The following is an 18831-nucleotide window of genomic DNA, read 5'->3' on the forward strand; positions in this document are numbered from 1 at the left end:
TGAACATTTTTTGGTGGAAAAAAGAAATGTTAAAAATGTTTCTTATGGCCATTCACATAAAAATCAACCGAAATCCAGCTAAATTCGCTGGATTTCGGTTGATTTTTATGTGAATATTCTTAAAGAAAATATTGGAAGTTTTACTGATATATACATAATTACTTTAGATATTTTTAGGATTTTTTGGAAGATTTTTACAAATTTTTTGAAAATATTTACACAAATTTTCTTGCCAAATTTGAGGGATTTTTTAAAAAAAATAAAACTTTTAATGAAAATCTTTAGGGAATTATTGGAATTTTCTTCCTGAAAGTTTTGCAAATTTTTAGAAATTTGGGGATTTTTTGGCTGATTTCATTTTTTTTCAGACAAGGAAACAATATTTTTTGGTACCTGTGAATGAGGACAACAGGAGGGTTAAACTGTTAATTATGCATAACTTTAAAAGTTAATACAATTTAAACAGTTATCATGAATGAGGAAATATGCTGTAAATATGTTTATTTCTGCTTTAACTTTGTGCATTTTAACATGGAGCTCTATGGGGATTGACTCTTTTGTAGTCGGCCTCATGTGGCCGGTGGAGGAACGGTTTTTGGCACTTCCACATCTGCTTCGTTTTTCATCCTCAGAGGTTGCTGGTTGCGTTGTGCTTTGGCACAGCTAACATCAGCACACTAACTATCTCACAATGACAGTGTTTACATGCTCGTGTTTGGCAGGTAACTATGTTTACTCAAACAAAAGAACTGGCGTGCTCGACTCAAAAATCCTCATAGAGAGTGATGGGCTCTTACCCAAAGAGTCACAAAATACCGGATGAAGTCATCAGCACTTACAATTAGCGATTTAATACTTTTAATGTTGCATGACAACAGAAAGAAACTGATGCCTGTGGCTTTCTTCATCCTCAGGCTGAAACACATCCATTTGTTTTTGCTGTCATGCAACATTAAAAGTATTACATGCTTACTAGGGAGTGCTGATGACTTCATTTGCTATTAGGTAACTGATCTTTACCATCTTCACCCTCAGATGCCGCTGGGAATTGCAGGTATTTTCCTCATAAACCAAGGTGTCAGACAAATTAAATTTTTTACCTCCAGTGGCGCTGGAAGAAAAGTTGGACCGGCACAGTTATTAAGATTTCATTCTCTGAGGTCACAGCTGTCATGATTGTGCCAGTCTATTCAATATCTACTGAGATATTTCATTTTGGACCAAAGTGGTGAACCGAAAAACTGAAACAGTGTTTCTATTCCTCGAAGGAAGATAAGAAACTAAGTCTCAGCAGCATCACTGGGAGTATTAAATACCCAGCTGTACTCAGAGAACAGCTTTCAAAATGAATGTGAAACCAGTAGCTAAACTAGTATTACATTTTCAGTTTATTAGACTATTTATCTTCCATTTTAGTGGGACTATTGGGTTTGTTGAAAGCATGGTGAGAGTTTATGAGTTTGTTTGTGTCTGGGTGTTGTTTCTGTGGCTCACAGAGCTGCTTATGTCTATTTTTAGTCCAGCAGCTGACCTCTGAGTCCCCAAGTGCCAACAGGACTGAGACTCTGGACATTCACTTTCACATTACAGATACTCACACTTACAGGCATGCAGGCACACAGACACACTTTATTTTAAAACAACTGTGAAAGTGTGACAGAGAAGTGTGATGTGCCAAACTCATTATGTGGCGGGTTAGGACGTTGCTAAATGGAGCCTCTTTGGTTTCTCCTTGCTCTGAGGTCACTTTGTCCTTCCAGTCCGTGCTGCAGATGAACTGAACTCTGTGCCAACGGTGAAGTTCATTAGTGAAGCAGAAGTCAGAATGTGAGGCCACCTTGCCTGCTGAATGCCCTTTTACAATTCTTCTGTCCTCGACATTCATTATACTCACAGATTGGCACACATTCACACCCTGTATGCTTTATGTGTGTCCAGGCAAACAAACACTCAGATTCATGGATGCACTGTTGGTGCATGCAGATGAAGAATCAGACTGCTAGTTTTATTATTCTGCTATCTGTAACTGGTCCCTGATCTTGGTGCAGGCGGGCTGGGGTGTATGACCCAGAGTCAAGTAGTCCCTTGTGCTGAACCAGGCAAACTGACAGCCGAGGTCTGAATGTGACATTAGGAGCACAGAGCACCTCATAAATCTGTGGGAAGCAGACCATGAAACCCAACGGTGAGAATTCATCAAATCCTGGAATGAAATGGAAACACAAAAGTTCGTGCTCTCCTCACAAAGAATAAAATGTCCACCTTAAGGCTTCGTATGCACACACCAGTGTGGTGGTCCACTGGTTTTGACTTCCAGCTCTAGCAGGGACAAGCAGTCGCTATATATGAGGGAACATAATCTGATACGGGACAAGCCAAGCTGTCTGTGCAGGCAAACAAGGAGATGTGTGAATGTTTATGGAGCACAGGAAGAATCCAAATGTTGAATCTCTTTGTATTCTAATCTAAACTCAACTGTATATCATAAAGTTAATGCTAATGGATACGACTTTAATTCTGTCAATCTCTGTGCAGATGTACCATCCAGAAGGAGTGTGCTCGGGGGCTGTTGGCACGTTCCTGGATCAGCATGGCTGAAGGCCCCCAGCAGTGTCCGTCCATGACCCTGACGCCTCCTGAGATCAGCATCGCTGCAGACATCAAGGTATCGTTAACTGTCCATAGTTACTGTTGTCGTTACATCCAGTGAAACAGTCAATCAGACATGCCTGCTGATCCACATAAAGGAATGGCTGCAATGGAGCCAGTGTATTTAAAGCAAATGTCTCATGACCACCTTTATAATCTGACACCTCTCACTATTATTGTAGCCTGTTATTATTACTCTGCTGATTAAATCATGCCATCACTGTCTGCTGCTGCAGCTCCATCCACCACCACAACTAACAGTACTAAAACATTTTTTAAGCTAACTACTTGTTTGGTTGTTCTGCTTCCGGTTTTCATTCTGTTTCACTGCTCTCACCTCTGAGCCACATGTGAGCTCTTTGGTGTTGAAGTAAATAACACACAACTGCCCAAAAAACATTTAGTAGCCAACTACTTATGTTTGAACCGGTGAAATTTGAGCATTGTGTGTTAAAAGCGCTGTATCGCCCACACAGCTCTTGACGTAAACCTACTCAAATTAAAGCTATTAGTGTAGTCTAGTTAGTATTATATTTACTAGTGTGTGTGTAAATCAAAGTGTGCATCTGTCTGAATTCTATCTGAGCTGTAAGTGGTTGTTGCATTGATGTCAGGTTGGAATTATCTTCCTGAAATACTGTACAGAAACTGATCAGATGAACTAGTATGATGAAACATTGCTATAAGCCGCTAAACTTGCTTGATTTTTTTGGTGTACTTTTGGTGGATATTGTTGAAAATTCTTGAAAATGGATGAGCCATTCCCAAACTCTTATTACAATAGACTCTTGACAGCTCCACATCCTCGGAAATAAAAGAAACTCACATTCATGGGCGCAAGAAAGAACATTATTAATACACATTTCTCTTTATTGAGCCCAAAAACCATGAGGCTCTTTTCACCAACATACAGCGTACCAATTAATCTCAGCAAACCATTTAATGTAAAGATTATCTGGATAAAAGCAAAGTCACACCAATTTCCCAAACTATACAAACATTTTCTTGACGGCTTTCTTTGCCTTTTATGGGGGTCATCTAAGGTGTTTTTAATCTGTATTTTTTTATATCACATTTTATTATATTATAAAAATTAATGACTGTCATGTTATTGTATTACATTATATTTTCTTATACATAGTTGTAGCAGGATGTAATAAATCTGAAATGTAAAAATTTGTAAAATGGAGATTAAAAGCAGAGGTTTCATGGTGATGGTTGAATTTGAGTCAGAAAATCATTTGCTTCATACCGTAAGACCCCCAAAAATTATACATATATATATTTATACATATATATATATATATATATATATATATTTATATATATGTACACACACACACACACACCCTGTCAAGTTTTGAGACACTTTCTCATTCAAATAAATTAGAACCTGTCTCAAAACTTTTGACTTGGGGTGTATATTGTAAAAAAAAAAAAAAAAAAAAAAAAAAACTAAATTTTAAAATAAAAAATATATAGACCCATATATGAACTCAAATATTCAAAAAAATGAGGTAAAATAAAACAAAAGGCCAAATATTGAAAATAATTTGCAAAAAATAAGTAAAACTAAATTAAAATGTATATATATATATATATATATATATATATATATATATATATAGAGAGAGAGAGAGAGAGAGAGAGAGAGATATTAGAAAATATTAATATAAAACTAATGCTGAATTTGCAGTACTGGGTTTTACAGGATTAATGCATTTTGTGCCAAAGCAATGTTAAGTGAGCAAAAGAGTGACTCCTAAACTCTCTAGTGTTTGTATGCTGTAGTGGATGTCAAAGTTTGGAACAAAAGTGACTTTACATGAGTTGTATTGCATGATTCTAATTATCCTAATATGAATTATCCTGTTGTGCTAATGAAACACACATGCTTAACTTTGATTTTTTTTTTTTGTTCAACTTTTCAATGCACGACAAACAAAATGTGGCTTCTCTGCTCCACCCGAGAACAAGAGAAGCTTCATTACTACCTTCTTGACTTTAGTGATGGATGCACACCACCTCTCACAATCTGCTACTTTCACATTTAAGGTGTTCATTTGTAGGTGTTGCTGTATGTATTAGTGACACTACTGCTCTGATTATATATCACTGTAAAAGAGTTCCTGCGTTATATTTGAGGTTACGACATGCAAACTGTTGTTTTCAATCATTTCTCTCCAGTCGGTATCTCATGTAGCAGAAGGGTAACAATGCCATAATTAGTTCACTGAAATTTGACTCTTGGAATATATTTGACCTTTAATTACAGATCATAATTTGATGAGACTCAGAGACGACAAGTCATTAATTGGTTCGTTAATTGTGGATATTTGCTTGTTCTGAAGGTCAGTGTAGCTGGGCTGTAATTGGTCCACCAGCTGCCTGATCTACAGGCAGGAAGCTCAGCTCAAGGTTGTCTCCCCAAACAGGAACCAGCAGGCAGGACATCAGGGCCTTTGCCAGGAAATGATCAATTCCGCCAAACAATAGAGCAGATTTTTAAGACATGTTAGCACATGCTGCTGGCCACTTCAGCCCCTACCTGCTGAGCTGCAGAATATGTCATCCCGCTCTTCCTCTCTGCTTAACAATCCTCGCCTCCCTCCTCCTTATTTTTTCTCACATTGAAGTCATTTAGCTGAAATCCAGTCATGTCAGTGAGGTGTTATGTTTCTCATTATACGTCTGTCATACTTTATCACAAATCCAGATTTAGATGTGAATGTAGCGCTGCGCCATCTGTTTCTTCATTACACATTAGTTTCTCCGCCTGAACTACTGAACAAACTTGAAGTAAAGCCAGCACCATTCGCCCTCTACCAAAGATTCAGTGTACATTAAGTGGATTGGAATACACATGTGTGCGAACATGAGGAACATAAATTTAGAATTAATTTTGATGAAGAAGAGCAGCTATTTATATGTCTGCCCCTGTGTCTGTTTATGTCACAGGATGTTGGCATCCTGATAAATGGCAGCGTTCCTGATCTGATCGGCTCACGGGTGGAGTGTGAATATGGGCTGGGAGTTTCTACAGCTGCCACGGTGCACCTGGACCACGGTCCTGCTCAGATCCAAACCTGTCCCCTGCTCCCTCGAGAAAAATACCAACCAATCCTTCCTGGCACAGGTGAGACTGCAAACATGCCCTCATTTGGCTGCGAGCCAATGCTGCCAGTCATATTTTTCTACACATTACAAGTACAGTTACGGTATGTGATTTTTTTTTTTTTTAGAACAGATGTAATTTCCCCTTTCATCTTTCAAAATGCAGCAAAGTCAGTCTAGCGTCAGGATGTCTTGCTGTCTAGTTTGTGTTATGACAGCGATAGCATCTCCAGTCCTTGACACATGCAGTGTTGTGTGCATGCCTTTGTTTCTCCAGATCACCTGACTGTTTCTGTGGCGATAAAAGTGAATGGCACATCTGTGGTATCGGGAAGCTTCATCATCTACGACTGTGAGAGGACTGGAGCAATACATCCCAAGACTTCGTGAGTCATGCATTTATTGTCACCTCGGCTTATCTCGAATCTCTGATTTATTCGGAGTTAGTAGCGCTCAGCCAACTTACAGCGTCACTGTGGTCCCGAACGTCCAAATTCATTCACTTAGATACAGTGGGGGAAACTACACCCAGCGGCTCCAACATTAAAACTAATGATGACACTGAATATCTCATTGCGATGCAAGTTTCTGCTGCAAAATCCTGAGGCCAGGCATACACGTGGATGTTCCTTTGACATGTAACACCCACTTAACAGCAGCCTTCCCCAGCATGATGGTGTGTCCCAGTCATGGAGGGCTTGAGGAACGTGACTAAACGCTCAAGACTCGTCCTCAAATCTTCCCAGTTTCACTCCAGTATCGTCTAATTTTAATGACCTTGTGCTTTGCTTCAGTAAAGTTTGTACTGCAAAATTTTTCTACTGCTATGCTTGTCTAACAGTTACAGTTATTATGATTAATATTAAGGATGTCTGATATTGGCTTTTTTTTCCAATAACCAATATGCCGATATTGTCCACCTCTCAATTTCCGATTCCGATATCAACTGATACCAATATAGGTTTGCTTGGAAATAATTCCAAACCACAGACATATTGTTAGTCAGGCACATCAAGCTTGTTACTGCAGCCACACTTCTTGTTTACACGCTTCATGACACAGTTTGATGATGTGATCATTTGCGCACCGGTAAATGCCGGCGAAATCCAAGCATTACTTTATCGGTTTTCATGATAAGCAAAAAAACAATAAGGATATTGACCGATATTACATTTTTATGCCAATATTGAGCATAAAAAATAGTATAAATTACTACATCCCTAATTACTATAACAAAGATCATGTTTTTAATGTCATGACAACATGTGGTGTGAGATTAGATTGTCAAGGATTAAACAGGTGCCTCTCAGATTATGACTACTGACCTGGTGCTAAACAGCAGCATCTAACTGTTGTCCCATGTTTAAAAGAGTTATCTCCGCTTGGAACTTTTAAAGTAATGTGAAAATGTGAATAACTCTTAAAGATACGATTTGTAAAGTACACTCCTTTTTGTCTGTGATACCAAATTAATGATCCCATGAACCCTCAGATTGATCTTGTGACCCTTTGGGGTTTGTTTGGAGCCACTGTACTAGGCTGCTAAACTGTATATAAACTAGATTAAACTGGCTCCATCCCAGAAAACAACAGTAAATGGCTTCCTAGGCATTGATGCATCAGTAATAATCTAATTATGAAACATTTAATAATGAATCAGCCACTGGGGCCACTTTTCTCCACAGTGGACACTTAACTTTTGTTTTGTTAGCTGTATTATCTCGATAACATGAGTAGGACTTTAATTGGTAATGGATTTTTTTTTTCAATTTTACTGAAGTATTGGTTTTGAGGACTTCAACTGTGCCACCACTGCTTAAACCTTCAGTCTTGTCCACTTGATTTCCAGCAGAACCCTCAAAACAAACCTTTCCAAATGCAGGATAAATACCAATAAACTGCATGTATTGCAATCCTAAAGCAACAAATGTTGGCCGAAGTACCAGATAGACTCTTTATGATATTTGAGATGTGCACACAAAGCTTCTCCTCTGTGTTTGTCTTCTATTTGTGCACTTTGTCCCCAACCTCCTGCATGTTTTACCCCCTGCTTTCTATTTAGGCCTCAGTGGGTAAATACTGCCGACATGTCCCCTTGGAGGGCTTATTGTGTGTTTGGCTTACTCAAGGTTTCTCCATGCAGGATCAAATGCGGCATTAATATGCTGTAAACGCTAAGCCAAAGGAAATTAGATATGTATGTCTGGCTGATCGTGGCGATGTTTGTTTTTGTGAAGGACTGTGACTTCTATGGCCTGGTCACAAAGAGGGTTTTCTCATATCTGGAGGCAATCCAGCTGGCTTCCTCCTGCATGTTGGACCATGTCAGAGGATCCACTTTATCTGATGGGCAGATCTTGGGCTTAGAGGGCCATCACGGTGCGTGTGTTTGTGTGTGTGTGTTTGACTGATTCCCTGAGACTGAAAGGCGTTTGAGTTCTTTCCTTTTGTTCCGTTTTTGAGGTGTGAACACAGCAGTCACAGTCACACGTGTGCAAGACTGCACCCTGAATGTGCACATGGCCTCGGTGCTCGGCGAGGTCCAGGAGTGTGAAATTAGACGGCGGTTTGTCGAAGGTGATAATGAGCAAAGTGCCATAATCACAGGATGAGCATTGAGCTGCAAAGTGCGAAACAGCTATACTCTATCTGATTTTAATCACCGCACGCTGCTTTTGTTAATAATCCCTAAAGACCGTCTTATGAAGCACTTGTCCTCAATGAAACCAGATAGTGGTCTCTTTGTTTTGAGCTTTATGAAAAAAAGCAGACAGTCAGGTTATTCATATGCTGTTAAATACTGAGGCCTGAATGTCTGGGCGAACCATTAACGTCACACAGGAGGCATTAAAAAAGTGAGTTACTGCTGTTTATTATTATATGGAAATGTGCCACCCTCTTCTACTACTAAGATTCCAGTAGATAAGACATTTTCATTTGAGTACAGAGCTATTCTCAAAACAATTTGAGATCATATCATCAGTGGTTTCAGATCATTTGCCAAAAGGCTTGACGATAAAACATATTTTATGGCTGCAATTCAGTTCATTATCAAATATTTCGCTAATTAATGTATTAGCCAGTCATTTATTTCATCTGTAAAATGTCAAAACGATAAAAAAAGGATCAGTCACAAAGCCCAAGTGTCCCTATAATTTGATTTGGCGAAGTCGTCAAAAATGCAAAGAAAAACTAAATGTGCAAACAATTTCCTGTTATATAAACTGTTGTGTAAAAGTGAAGTAAGAAAGATTATGATTGGCATTACACATTATCCTGACAAGTTTAAATGTTGGGGTTAAGACCATGTGGTGCTACTTATGGCTTATTTAATGTATAAGATGTTAAAACCCGACAGAAATTATATAAAATACGACTTTACTAGACTGTAGTACATATCAATATATGAAGGCTAAGACTCTACAGTGTTATTAATTATGGATTCATTAATTAGAATTACATTGTAGTAATATAGCTAAGACCTGGTGGTATTATAAATCACAGAACTTAACCTAACTAAGATCAATATTAGGACCAAGGCATGACAGCATTATTCATTATGGAGATTAACCTGGTGAATGTAGAAATGAAGTTCAAAACCCAATAAATCCCAGGAGTACCTGAATCTCCTATTAGCAAGCTCTGTTTTTATTTTTAATTTATGTGGCTTGCTTGATGTGCTTTATTGTTACTCGACGTATTTTTTTGTGACAGTGTAGAGGAGCTGTTTAGCTCAGCACAGACAACAACAAACATCTATCAAAAATGTTTAATCATCTTGAGTCAGATATCACAGCAACCATCACAGGTGGGCCTCAGTATCTGATATCTTCATCTAAAATCCTCAGTGAAAATAACAGGCACGTTTACATTGGCATATTGAAGAAATGTTTTGTGGAAAGTCAAGACCTTGGAGTAAACTGGGAAGTTCCCTACAGGTTCTGCATTTCATAGTGGATTGCTGATTCAGGACAGTTTGTAAGGCCGCTGTAAGACTATTAGTTCTGCATTTCAATCACTTTCGGCAGATGTTTGGCTTAAATATGGAAAGATGATCAGGTGGGAAGTAATATCTACACCCAGTTCTCTTTCCCAGCTGTTGCAACTCTGTAATACTAGCTGTTGTTTCCTAAATAATCTGTCATCTGAGGGAAACAAAAAGGGTGATTTCTAGCTCGTCTTTTATCTCTCTCCGCTCATCCTTCACCCAGCTGGACGACGCAAAGGGAGATTTCTTTCTGTTCAAAGGGAGTTTTTCCTCCTCATGTTTTCCAAGGTCTGCCTCTGGGAGGACTGACCTCCGTATGTTAACTGCCCCGAGATGACTTAAGTCATGATTTGGTGCTGTATAAATAGAACTGAACTGCTCTGAATGCTGCTTGCACCATATTGATTAATACAGACTTTGTGACCACATAAAGGTCGCTAGAAGTCAATTTTCATACAGGTTCTCGAAGCTGGACAAACATTTTGAGTCTCATTGTTTAAAAACCTGGACGTAAAATGTGTGGTAATAAATCAAAAATGCTAACAACTGTAATGAATGCCATGTAAATTTTTAAAGGGCACGCTTTCATTTTTACACATAAAGATCAGACGTCTTGTGACAAAAAGCACCACTCATCCTGTGGAAATAAAACACTTGTATCGTGTCTTCTCTGGATCTGAAGAGATCTTATTTTAAAGTATGAGAAAACTCAGTGTTTCAACCTTGGGAGTGGACTTGAAATATGTTACGACTCGAGGAAAGTCTAAAAAAAGATGCAGTTTGAGAAATAGAGGATCCAGCTTTTTTCAGAGTTTAGCCTGTACTACTAAAACTCTGCATACTCCATTAAACTAGAATAAGTGCAATGCCAAATCACTGGACGATCGCTTTAACTGCTCGTATTAATTCAGGATGAATCCACTAAACATTAGCTTTGTAAGAAATCTAAAAAAAGTAGTATCTCCATTTGTCATTAAGTTATATATGGCGACTGTTTGTTTTTATAAATATATGATTATTTTTGTACTTCACCAACGTACTTTTTTGTTTTTTAGCATGAAGAGTCTTTGTTTTTGTGCTTTAAATCAGTTTGCATGTTTTCCAGAGTGTGTGAGTTTGTCTGAGAGTTGTTGTTGCTGCGTTTAGACACTTTCAAAGCGGCCACTGGGCAAAGTGTTAATGACAACCAGACGATTGCATTCCGGTCTCACCAGTCAGCCCAGTAGGACAAACACCTAAGCTGCCCTCTCACTCTGTTTGTCTCACTCTCTTCTCACTCAAACACACTCCCTCCTTCTGTGTTTTATTTGCTCTTTACGTCTCTCCTTGTGTCACAAGTTTTGGCATGTCTCTTTTTCTTTATTTTCTTCTCGTCTGTCCGTTTGCTCCCCCTCTCTGTCCTTCTCTGTCGCTCCCCCTGAAACCGATCTTTTCTTCTGAACGTATTTCTCTTTGACAGAGATGTGATTGAGGGTGTGTGTTTAACCGCTCTGTCCACTGAGAGGCCCTGAGAGTGTCAGCCTGACTGTGTATTTAGTGTGTGTGTGTGTTTGTGTGTGTGTGTGGGTGTGTGTTTGTGTGTGTGTGGGTGTGTGGGTGTGTGGGTGTGTGTGTGTGGGTGTGTGTGTGGTCATTATGGGCAGGGGTGGGCAGTTTCACAGCGTATTTACTGTCAGTGTTCGGTCAAGCGGAGGGAGAGTGTGTGTGTCTGTGAACAATCTGTGTGAACTCGTATGTGGGTGGTGGTCTATAGGTGTTTTAGTAGGACAAAAAGGGAGTCAGGGGAACCAGAAAAGCTGCAGCTGATAAGAGCCTTGAGGGGTCCCGTCTGCTTCTAATCAGAACACACACAATTACGTTACTGCATCCTCTTACACCCATCTCACTCCGCCCAATCTGAGACCCCCCCAGAGTGCTACTATCACTGGAGGCAGTATCACTCCAAGTGTGGGACATCTGTCTCTTCCCCGAGGCAACACAGTGACACACACTCCAGTCACACATATAGTGGAGGTGTTCCACTTTAGGTGGTTTATCTGGAAGACACACACACATTTTGTACTCTCTCCAAAGCCGGGCTGAATTCAGTCCCCAGACAGCACGCTGCATCATCTCAACCACACGTCTAACCTCAACATTTACCCCAACTGAAAGAGTATCTCCTAAAAAAAGCATATCTAATGCACTGTCTTTATATTGAGGTGCTGACAGAAAGCTCAAAGATGAATATCTCCAAACCGCAGCTCCCTGTACTGACGAGATACCACTTAGAGTTAGTGATCCGGGTGAACCAGCCCTCTGACCTCAGCTTGAACTTGCTTTAAGGTAGATATTCCAACTTTTGCTGAAACCTGTCACTGTGTCTCAGTGTCACTTCTGCGATAATGATGAATCCCAAAGCATCTGCAGAGAGGAAACTGACTCACTAACATCAGCTGCAGGAAGATTTGTCAAAAGTTTGTCACCATTACTTACCATATGCTACTGGACCTAGTAATGCCGTTGTTGTGTTTAATTTCTTTTTTAGACCTCTGAAAGACATGATATCTTTGTAAAAAATACAGCCAGGAACTTGAAAAACACAAAGAACTGATGAATTATTAACTCTCTGAAGGTCTACTTGTCTGTTCCATTGGGAAAACAGCTAAATCCAATCTTACAAATGTGATATTTGTGTGTAATTTTGTGTGTAATTTAACAATCTGTCAAAAGTAGATCGTTTATATTTTTTACAGATCCTATTAAAAAAATAGAAAATCCACAAGTGCAACTGAGAAGCCATAAGTGGATCTCAGCCAATAATCATGTGACAGAAATTCAGGGACTTTTTGGCTGTTTGGCTGGACTTTGATTGTGTTTACACGGTGGAGATAGAAGACAAGTATGAAAAGACTGAAAGTGTAGATCGTTAAAATGTCAAACATGTTGATTCCAGGTTATTTAATTTTTGAGAAGTCAATAATCCCCCCCAAAAAATAAGAATAGCTCTAGTTTTAGTCTTTTCCAACGATTTATGGCATTAAAACTGTTATAGTCCACAGAAGACACTTTTAAGTTCCCTCTACTTTTAGCCACGGTTGTTGCCATAGAGGTGGAAGGTGGCAGGACTTTATATTGCAGTGAAAAATGAGCCCACACTCAGGAAAAATTAGACAGGAGCAAAAAAAACCACCCAGAAACTGCTTGAAGTTCAGAGGGTTAATAGCTGCTGGAAAAGACTAAAAATGTATGGCACAAATATATGAAATATGTCAGGCTTTGGAAGCACCAGTACACACAGTAGGATGAATCTGTTGCTGATTTTTTCTTTTCATGGGATTTCTTGACGCTTGCAAACATATTCCATTTAGGTCCAAGATATTTAGCGCCACTTTAAGGATTGACCAGAACGATCTCATTCCACAAAAACAGACATCTTCATCCGTCAGCCACAAGTCACACCCACCCAAACAGTTAGTAACTCGTACATGTGGGCCTGATTTGGACCAGCGAGCATGAATTGTAGGAAGTCAACATGCTGCCGATGGACTCACTTGGCAAAATATCTTCATGTGGGCAATGCAAAAATCAAACTTGATCTTGCAAAGATAGCCTGATCGTAAATACAGGAGACAGCATGCGCGCACACACATCACGTTTTACCAGTCTGAGTGTTTATAGAGAAGCGCTTTGTTTCATCTCAGCAGATTTGGCCCAGTTTGACCCCTCTGCTGGCTCCGCTGTAACAGAGGAATGAATGCGTCTGCCACTGTGACTAATCATTACTTCCTTTTATTAAAGCTAAACTTTGATGCCTGTAATCAGTTCGGCTTCTCTGTTTGCGGTGCACTCCAAATGAGTCAGAGTGGGCCACATACCCGACTTTTTTAAAAAGGCCGTGTTTTGCTCCATGGGAACAGATCACAGGGAGATACTGAGCTCGAGAGGGGGTGGTGGGGGACAGCCCAGATTTGGCAATATGCGATGCGTGTTCCTCAACTTCGTCCATGCATGTGTGTCTCCATCTGTGTCAGATGTGTGAGCTGCCTGAGCACCAGGTGGAAGTGTTACTGGGACCAGGAGAACCACCTGTGTGTCTCCACTAAAGATGAGTCAAAGCACAACCTGCTCGAGGTGAGTAATTCTCCTTTCTAATCCATCAACCAAACAGGCGGCTGGCTGGAGGAGCTCATGATATTAAGATCCTGCTAAGTCAGAGCCTCAGACATAATCCAGGCTCTGCTGTCCAAAAAACTCTGAGTGTTCTGTAATGATGTGAGTCCAGACGGGTTAGGAAAGAGCAGTTGTGTGGCAATTCAGCGGGTGTCTCAACTACAGTATGAAGAAATGTTGAAACCGGCTATAAAATCTCAGGAGGTTCTGGTTTTACAGACTCATAAGAGCATAATGTGCCATTTTAAAGCTCCTCTGACCTGCTCTAAAGTTGCTCTTTTTGCCAGCTTTGTGCAATAGACTGGAAGAGTAGATTCGCTTTGCCCGTATTTGTTTAGAGACTTATTACTAAATGCCAGGGCAGCTTGATGCCAGCGAAGAGATAAATCTACACCTACATTTTCAGCTATGGTTTTATATATCCCTTTATTTCGAGTAGGTGCCTGTACAAATGGATTATGCAGATATATGTTTGGCAATGTAAACCCCCGTGAGGGTGTAAAGCACTCTGCAAAGCAAACAAATCAAATAGTGTGATATGTTTGGCACGAGATAATGAAAAGGCTGTGAAAGTGGGAAGTTTATCCAAAACTAGTGCAGCCTCATTGAACGCAATTAAAGCTCCCCAGATACCACCGTCCTTTGGACATTGTCCTGATAACTTCTAGGCTGAGTCAGCCATCGTTTTTATCTCTCCCCTCTAGAGTTTTATTGCAGAGCCAGATCCCATGGCCTCCCTGGCCTCCTGTCCACTACTGGTCCGAGTTAGTCGATAGAGGATGTGACTCACCGTCTTTTGGTCAGCTGCTGGTCAACTCGCTCGAGTATTTAAGTGTTTTATTGCCATGACTGCAGAATTTTTGGCTATATATCACAGGACCACCCCCTCCCACAAAAAGAGCACTGTTTGTTAAACAACTGAAGTAATAAAGACGTCATTGTATTTTTTTAAGCAAATGCAATTAATCAGTCCGGCACGCTGTCTCGGATCCCAAGTTACAGACAAACAAACATACAAAGCACAAGAGGCTCATGCTTTTTAAGTTGCTTTTTCTTATTTAAATCTTAGGTTCTTTTCAAAGGTTTTTGTAATGTAGGTCACAAGGAGATGATGAGGTGGGTAGTTCCTTTTCTGCTGAGCCCATCACAGTGTCCGGTGGGTCTGTTTTTCTAATCCCTCATCGTCTCTCTATTTGAAGCTATTGTTGTTTCCCTCAGAGCGAGACTTCACCCTCTCATTTCCTCCTCCTCCAGATAAACAGGACAGGTATTTTGGGTTGCGGATGTGTGCAGGGGAGTCATTGTTTTCTTTAACTCCTGTATGTCACTTCCTGCCCCTGTAACCCCCTCCTCGACACAGAATGCAGCTTCCTGTCCGAGTTTGCTCGCCTCAGAGGTTCCTCCATCGCCATCAGGAGCGGCCCAAGACTTCATCCTATCCCTGAGCAACATCCAGGAGGTATGGCAGACAGCCTCCAGCTACGGTGCTGGACTTGGACTTTGTCCAAAATGCATGTTGTGAAACTGATTGGAATAAAACAGAAGCATATGGCATGTTTGCTTCAAGCTGAGTTAAACACAGATGGATATTTGTGGGCTGTGATTTGGGTCAATGAAGGAGTAAAACCGGAGTTTGGGTGATGTGCGTGATGTGAGATGGAGATGAAAATGAAGAATGAGTGATTATCTTTATGCTTATGCTGCTCACTGCTCGGCTGTCTGGGCCCACCATGCCCCTGGTATCTAACTGTGTCCAGCTGAGTTGTGTCCTCGTCAGCACGGTGTACAATGTGCGTTCGGTCTGAGGCAGCACATGCGGCAGGAGCTTTATTTTGCTCCTGTTCATTTTAAATTCGGCTACTGCTTCCAGATCAGATTTTCAAACTCCTATTGTCATTCTTAATCCACACTGAGCGAGTCAGACACTGATCCTGCATCACTGATAAGGACGCTACTGGGATCTGCTAAAAATTCCAGTGCTGACTAGTTGCCAGGCGTGGTCAGTCACACGCCTAACCCTGGCTGGCCTCTCAAACCGTCTCCTGGTGTGTTGCCATGGTGACAGACATTGAGTCACATACAACCCCCCTCTACACACACACACACACACACACACACACATTTCCTCAGGGCAGCCTGGATGTGATTGGCCATTCATACTACTCTTTATTATGAAAGTTTATACAGACTGACGTTGTTTGAATAATGTCTTCATCTCGTCATCTTGTCGGCAAGTTCGCAGAGCAGGAACTGTGCTGTCAGTCATGCTTGTTCTCTCCCAAAACCCAAGGCTCGGATCGTTCTGGAATTTGTGGTGAACTTTGGTTCGGTTCCCACACTTTAACTGAAGGACAAATCTAAAACAATTGTGTGAACTGTGTTAAAGCAGTCTAACTAAAACATCTATTAACAAACAGAAGCTTCTAGGCTTGTTGTCCATCGTACACTAGTTCAGACTGATGATAAATCCAGAGAATAGCTCAAAGTACTGATTTTTTTCAGGGGAGAAAGAAAAAAACCTGCCAGTTGCCAAAAAAATCAAGCTTCTCTGGTGTCAAAAAGTACAGTGAAAATAGAGTCCTGGAGAGGCCGATCAAGGTAGACCAATTTAAGCTGGCTGGAATCACAGACAAATTACTTCTTCCACTTTAGGCGCTTATCCTTTACTGCTCTTAGCTTCTGTATGGTCTCTACTCTGTAGATCTTGGCTCAGTGAAACTCTGGGCACCCGTTTTGTGAAGAATTAATTCATATTCATTATTCTGACTCCCAGATGACTTGCTGAGGTGTGGGAGTCCAGATGTTTATGAATATGAATTGTGAATTGATCACATCTTTTCCTGGCAGGGACAATTATTGTGGGTTATTTCAGCTTCCTGGTACTCTTTCGGAGTTTCCAATTGTTACCAGGCTTGTTTGAAAGAGCTGTTCTTTACAGAGCTTAACTCCATTTCTCAAATTTTGAGTACTAAGGCGGTGATTATCTCATTGTGTGAACGGGATAATATGAGAGTTTTTTAATTTTTTATATTTTTTTACTTTGCTGTTGTTGTTAAAATGCTTCATATTTTTAAATTATGTGTTTTGCATAACAGACGGAGAAGCTGGAATGCGACTTTGGAACAGAGCAGCGATACGAGGCCACATGGCTGAACAGCTCGACTGTCAAGTGCAGTGGAGTGACAGTAAGTATAGGTGATGACCTACCAGAAATAACTAGTGAGTCAATTTGCCAAGTCTGAATAAAGATCAGCTAAGCTCTCTCACATTTAGTGTGCATGACCTGCTCCAGTGTGCTCATTATTGTCAAGTTTGAACCTTATTTGTAACTTGTTTGTGATGCAATTATTTTAAACCCTTATTTATGAGTTGGTAAAGAACCCGTCATTATCTCGAGCAAGAGGAAGTGTTGCAGACATATCGACACCGAGGAAACGCTAAAGACAACCTGTTTTACTGACATCATCTTCCTGTCTGTCTGTTTAGCTGTTCACAAATCAGAGGAGTCAGATTTACCACCTCAATCTGAGGAGAAGAGTTTCGTTTGGTGGACAGATGGAGGATGTATTTGTTGACAGCCCTCAGCCAATGAAAGGTAAGCTATAAAACCTGTGACTATGTAGACGTGCAAAAAACATAAAAAGTTATGGATGAAAATTAAAGCTCTCTGCTAAGCTTCAGCTGTTTGCTCAGCTCTCCTGTATTTGCAGTATAATTAAAGCACCGCTACAACAAGAACAAAAGCCTGACATAGCTGCCACTGTTGCTCCCAGAATGCATTTCACCTGTGCACAGGTGTTTCTGATGAGATCAGTGGATTTGATCACGCCTGCAGAAAAATAAAGAATCACTTACAGGGACAAACAGTGTTAGACTCCCTCTCACTTGCAATAATAGCAGTTTGTGTATTACAACACATAATTTGCCAACAGCTGATCATTTACCTTGATGCTATATTCTGCTGCTGCTTAATTGTACATAATGATTGTAGAACATAGGGAGCTGCTGCGATTTTAAGGTGTTATAAAAGGACTCTTACTAGCAGTGTCCAAATGTATTGTTGCAAATACAATCTGGGCTCCATGACGACCGTGACATGATGAAAAGTGGTGTGTGTTGTTGAACTTGGCATGTTGCGTAGAGTGCAGCTATGAGCCAGTCCTTGCCTGTCCCAGTCCCAGATGTGCTGCTCACAATCCATGTGTCTACCATGTGAACAACAGCCCTGGGCCGCTGCCACACACACACACACACACACACACACACACACACACACACACACACACACACACACACACACACCCTGCGCTGTTAACGGACAACACGTTCGCTTCATAACATGTGGAGTCATCAAATTTTAAAATGACACGCACTTTATCACACTCATACAGGCACGTACACACCGTAGTATGCACACAATCACTTGCACAGATGCGCATGCAGTGATACAAATGGGACTTCTCACTGGGAGGCACATTGGAACATGAACGTAATCATCTGTTTTCTCTGGCTTTGTTCTCCTCTATTTCACTAGCTCTTTGTTTTTTTTTCTTCTCCGGGTTTATTTTTATTGCCATGAATATATCATCCTGCAAATGCTCGTGCTTATTTAGAGCATGCAACCCATGTGGTTCATATATACGCTATAAAATAAAATGCCTTAAGGAGTATACCTTAAGTTGACCAGACCAGGCAAATACAGTTCAGCATGGCTTTTGTAGAGTAATCGCCTCTTTGTCTGTCCCTGCAGTCGAGGTGTACAACTGTGGAGTGGGTAGTTCTGACTGTTCCCAGTGTTGGGGCCGGGAGGAGCAGGGACACCTCTGTGGCTGGTGTGAAAACAGCTGTAGGCCACGGGATGATTGTCAACCAATCAGGGATCAGTGTCCCGCCCCTGAGATCCACAAGGTAAGATCACAGCCCGAACA

At 40.7% G+C, this 18831-nt stretch overlaps 1 protein-coding gene across 1 annotated transcript in view; it reads left to right on the forward strand.

Moving 5' to 3' along the window:
• The window catches only part of plxnd1 (plexin D1), a 75322-nt gene that overhangs the window by 12329 nt on the left and 44162 nt on the right, over nt 1-18831 (forward strand). The window contains 8 exon segments of the mRNA XM_022189133.2: nt 2536-2665; nt 5608-5785; nt 6041-6149; nt 13765-13864; nt 15264-15362; nt 16999-17088; nt 17390-17498; nt 18654-18811. Coding sequence (XP_022044825.2) covers nt 2536-2665; nt 5608-5785; nt 6041-6149; nt 13765-13864; nt 15264-15362; nt 16999-17088; nt 17390-17498; nt 18654-18811 — 973 coding nt within the window.

The sequence above is a fragment of the Acanthochromis polyacanthus genome, chromosome 6, assembly GCF_021347895.1.
Source record: "Acanthochromis polyacanthus isolate Apoly-LR-REF ecotype Palm Island chromosome 6, KAUST_Apoly_ChrSc, whole genome shotgun sequence".
Taxonomy (NCBI): domain Eukaryota; kingdom Metazoa; phylum Chordata; class Actinopteri; family Pomacentridae; genus Acanthochromis; species Acanthochromis polyacanthus.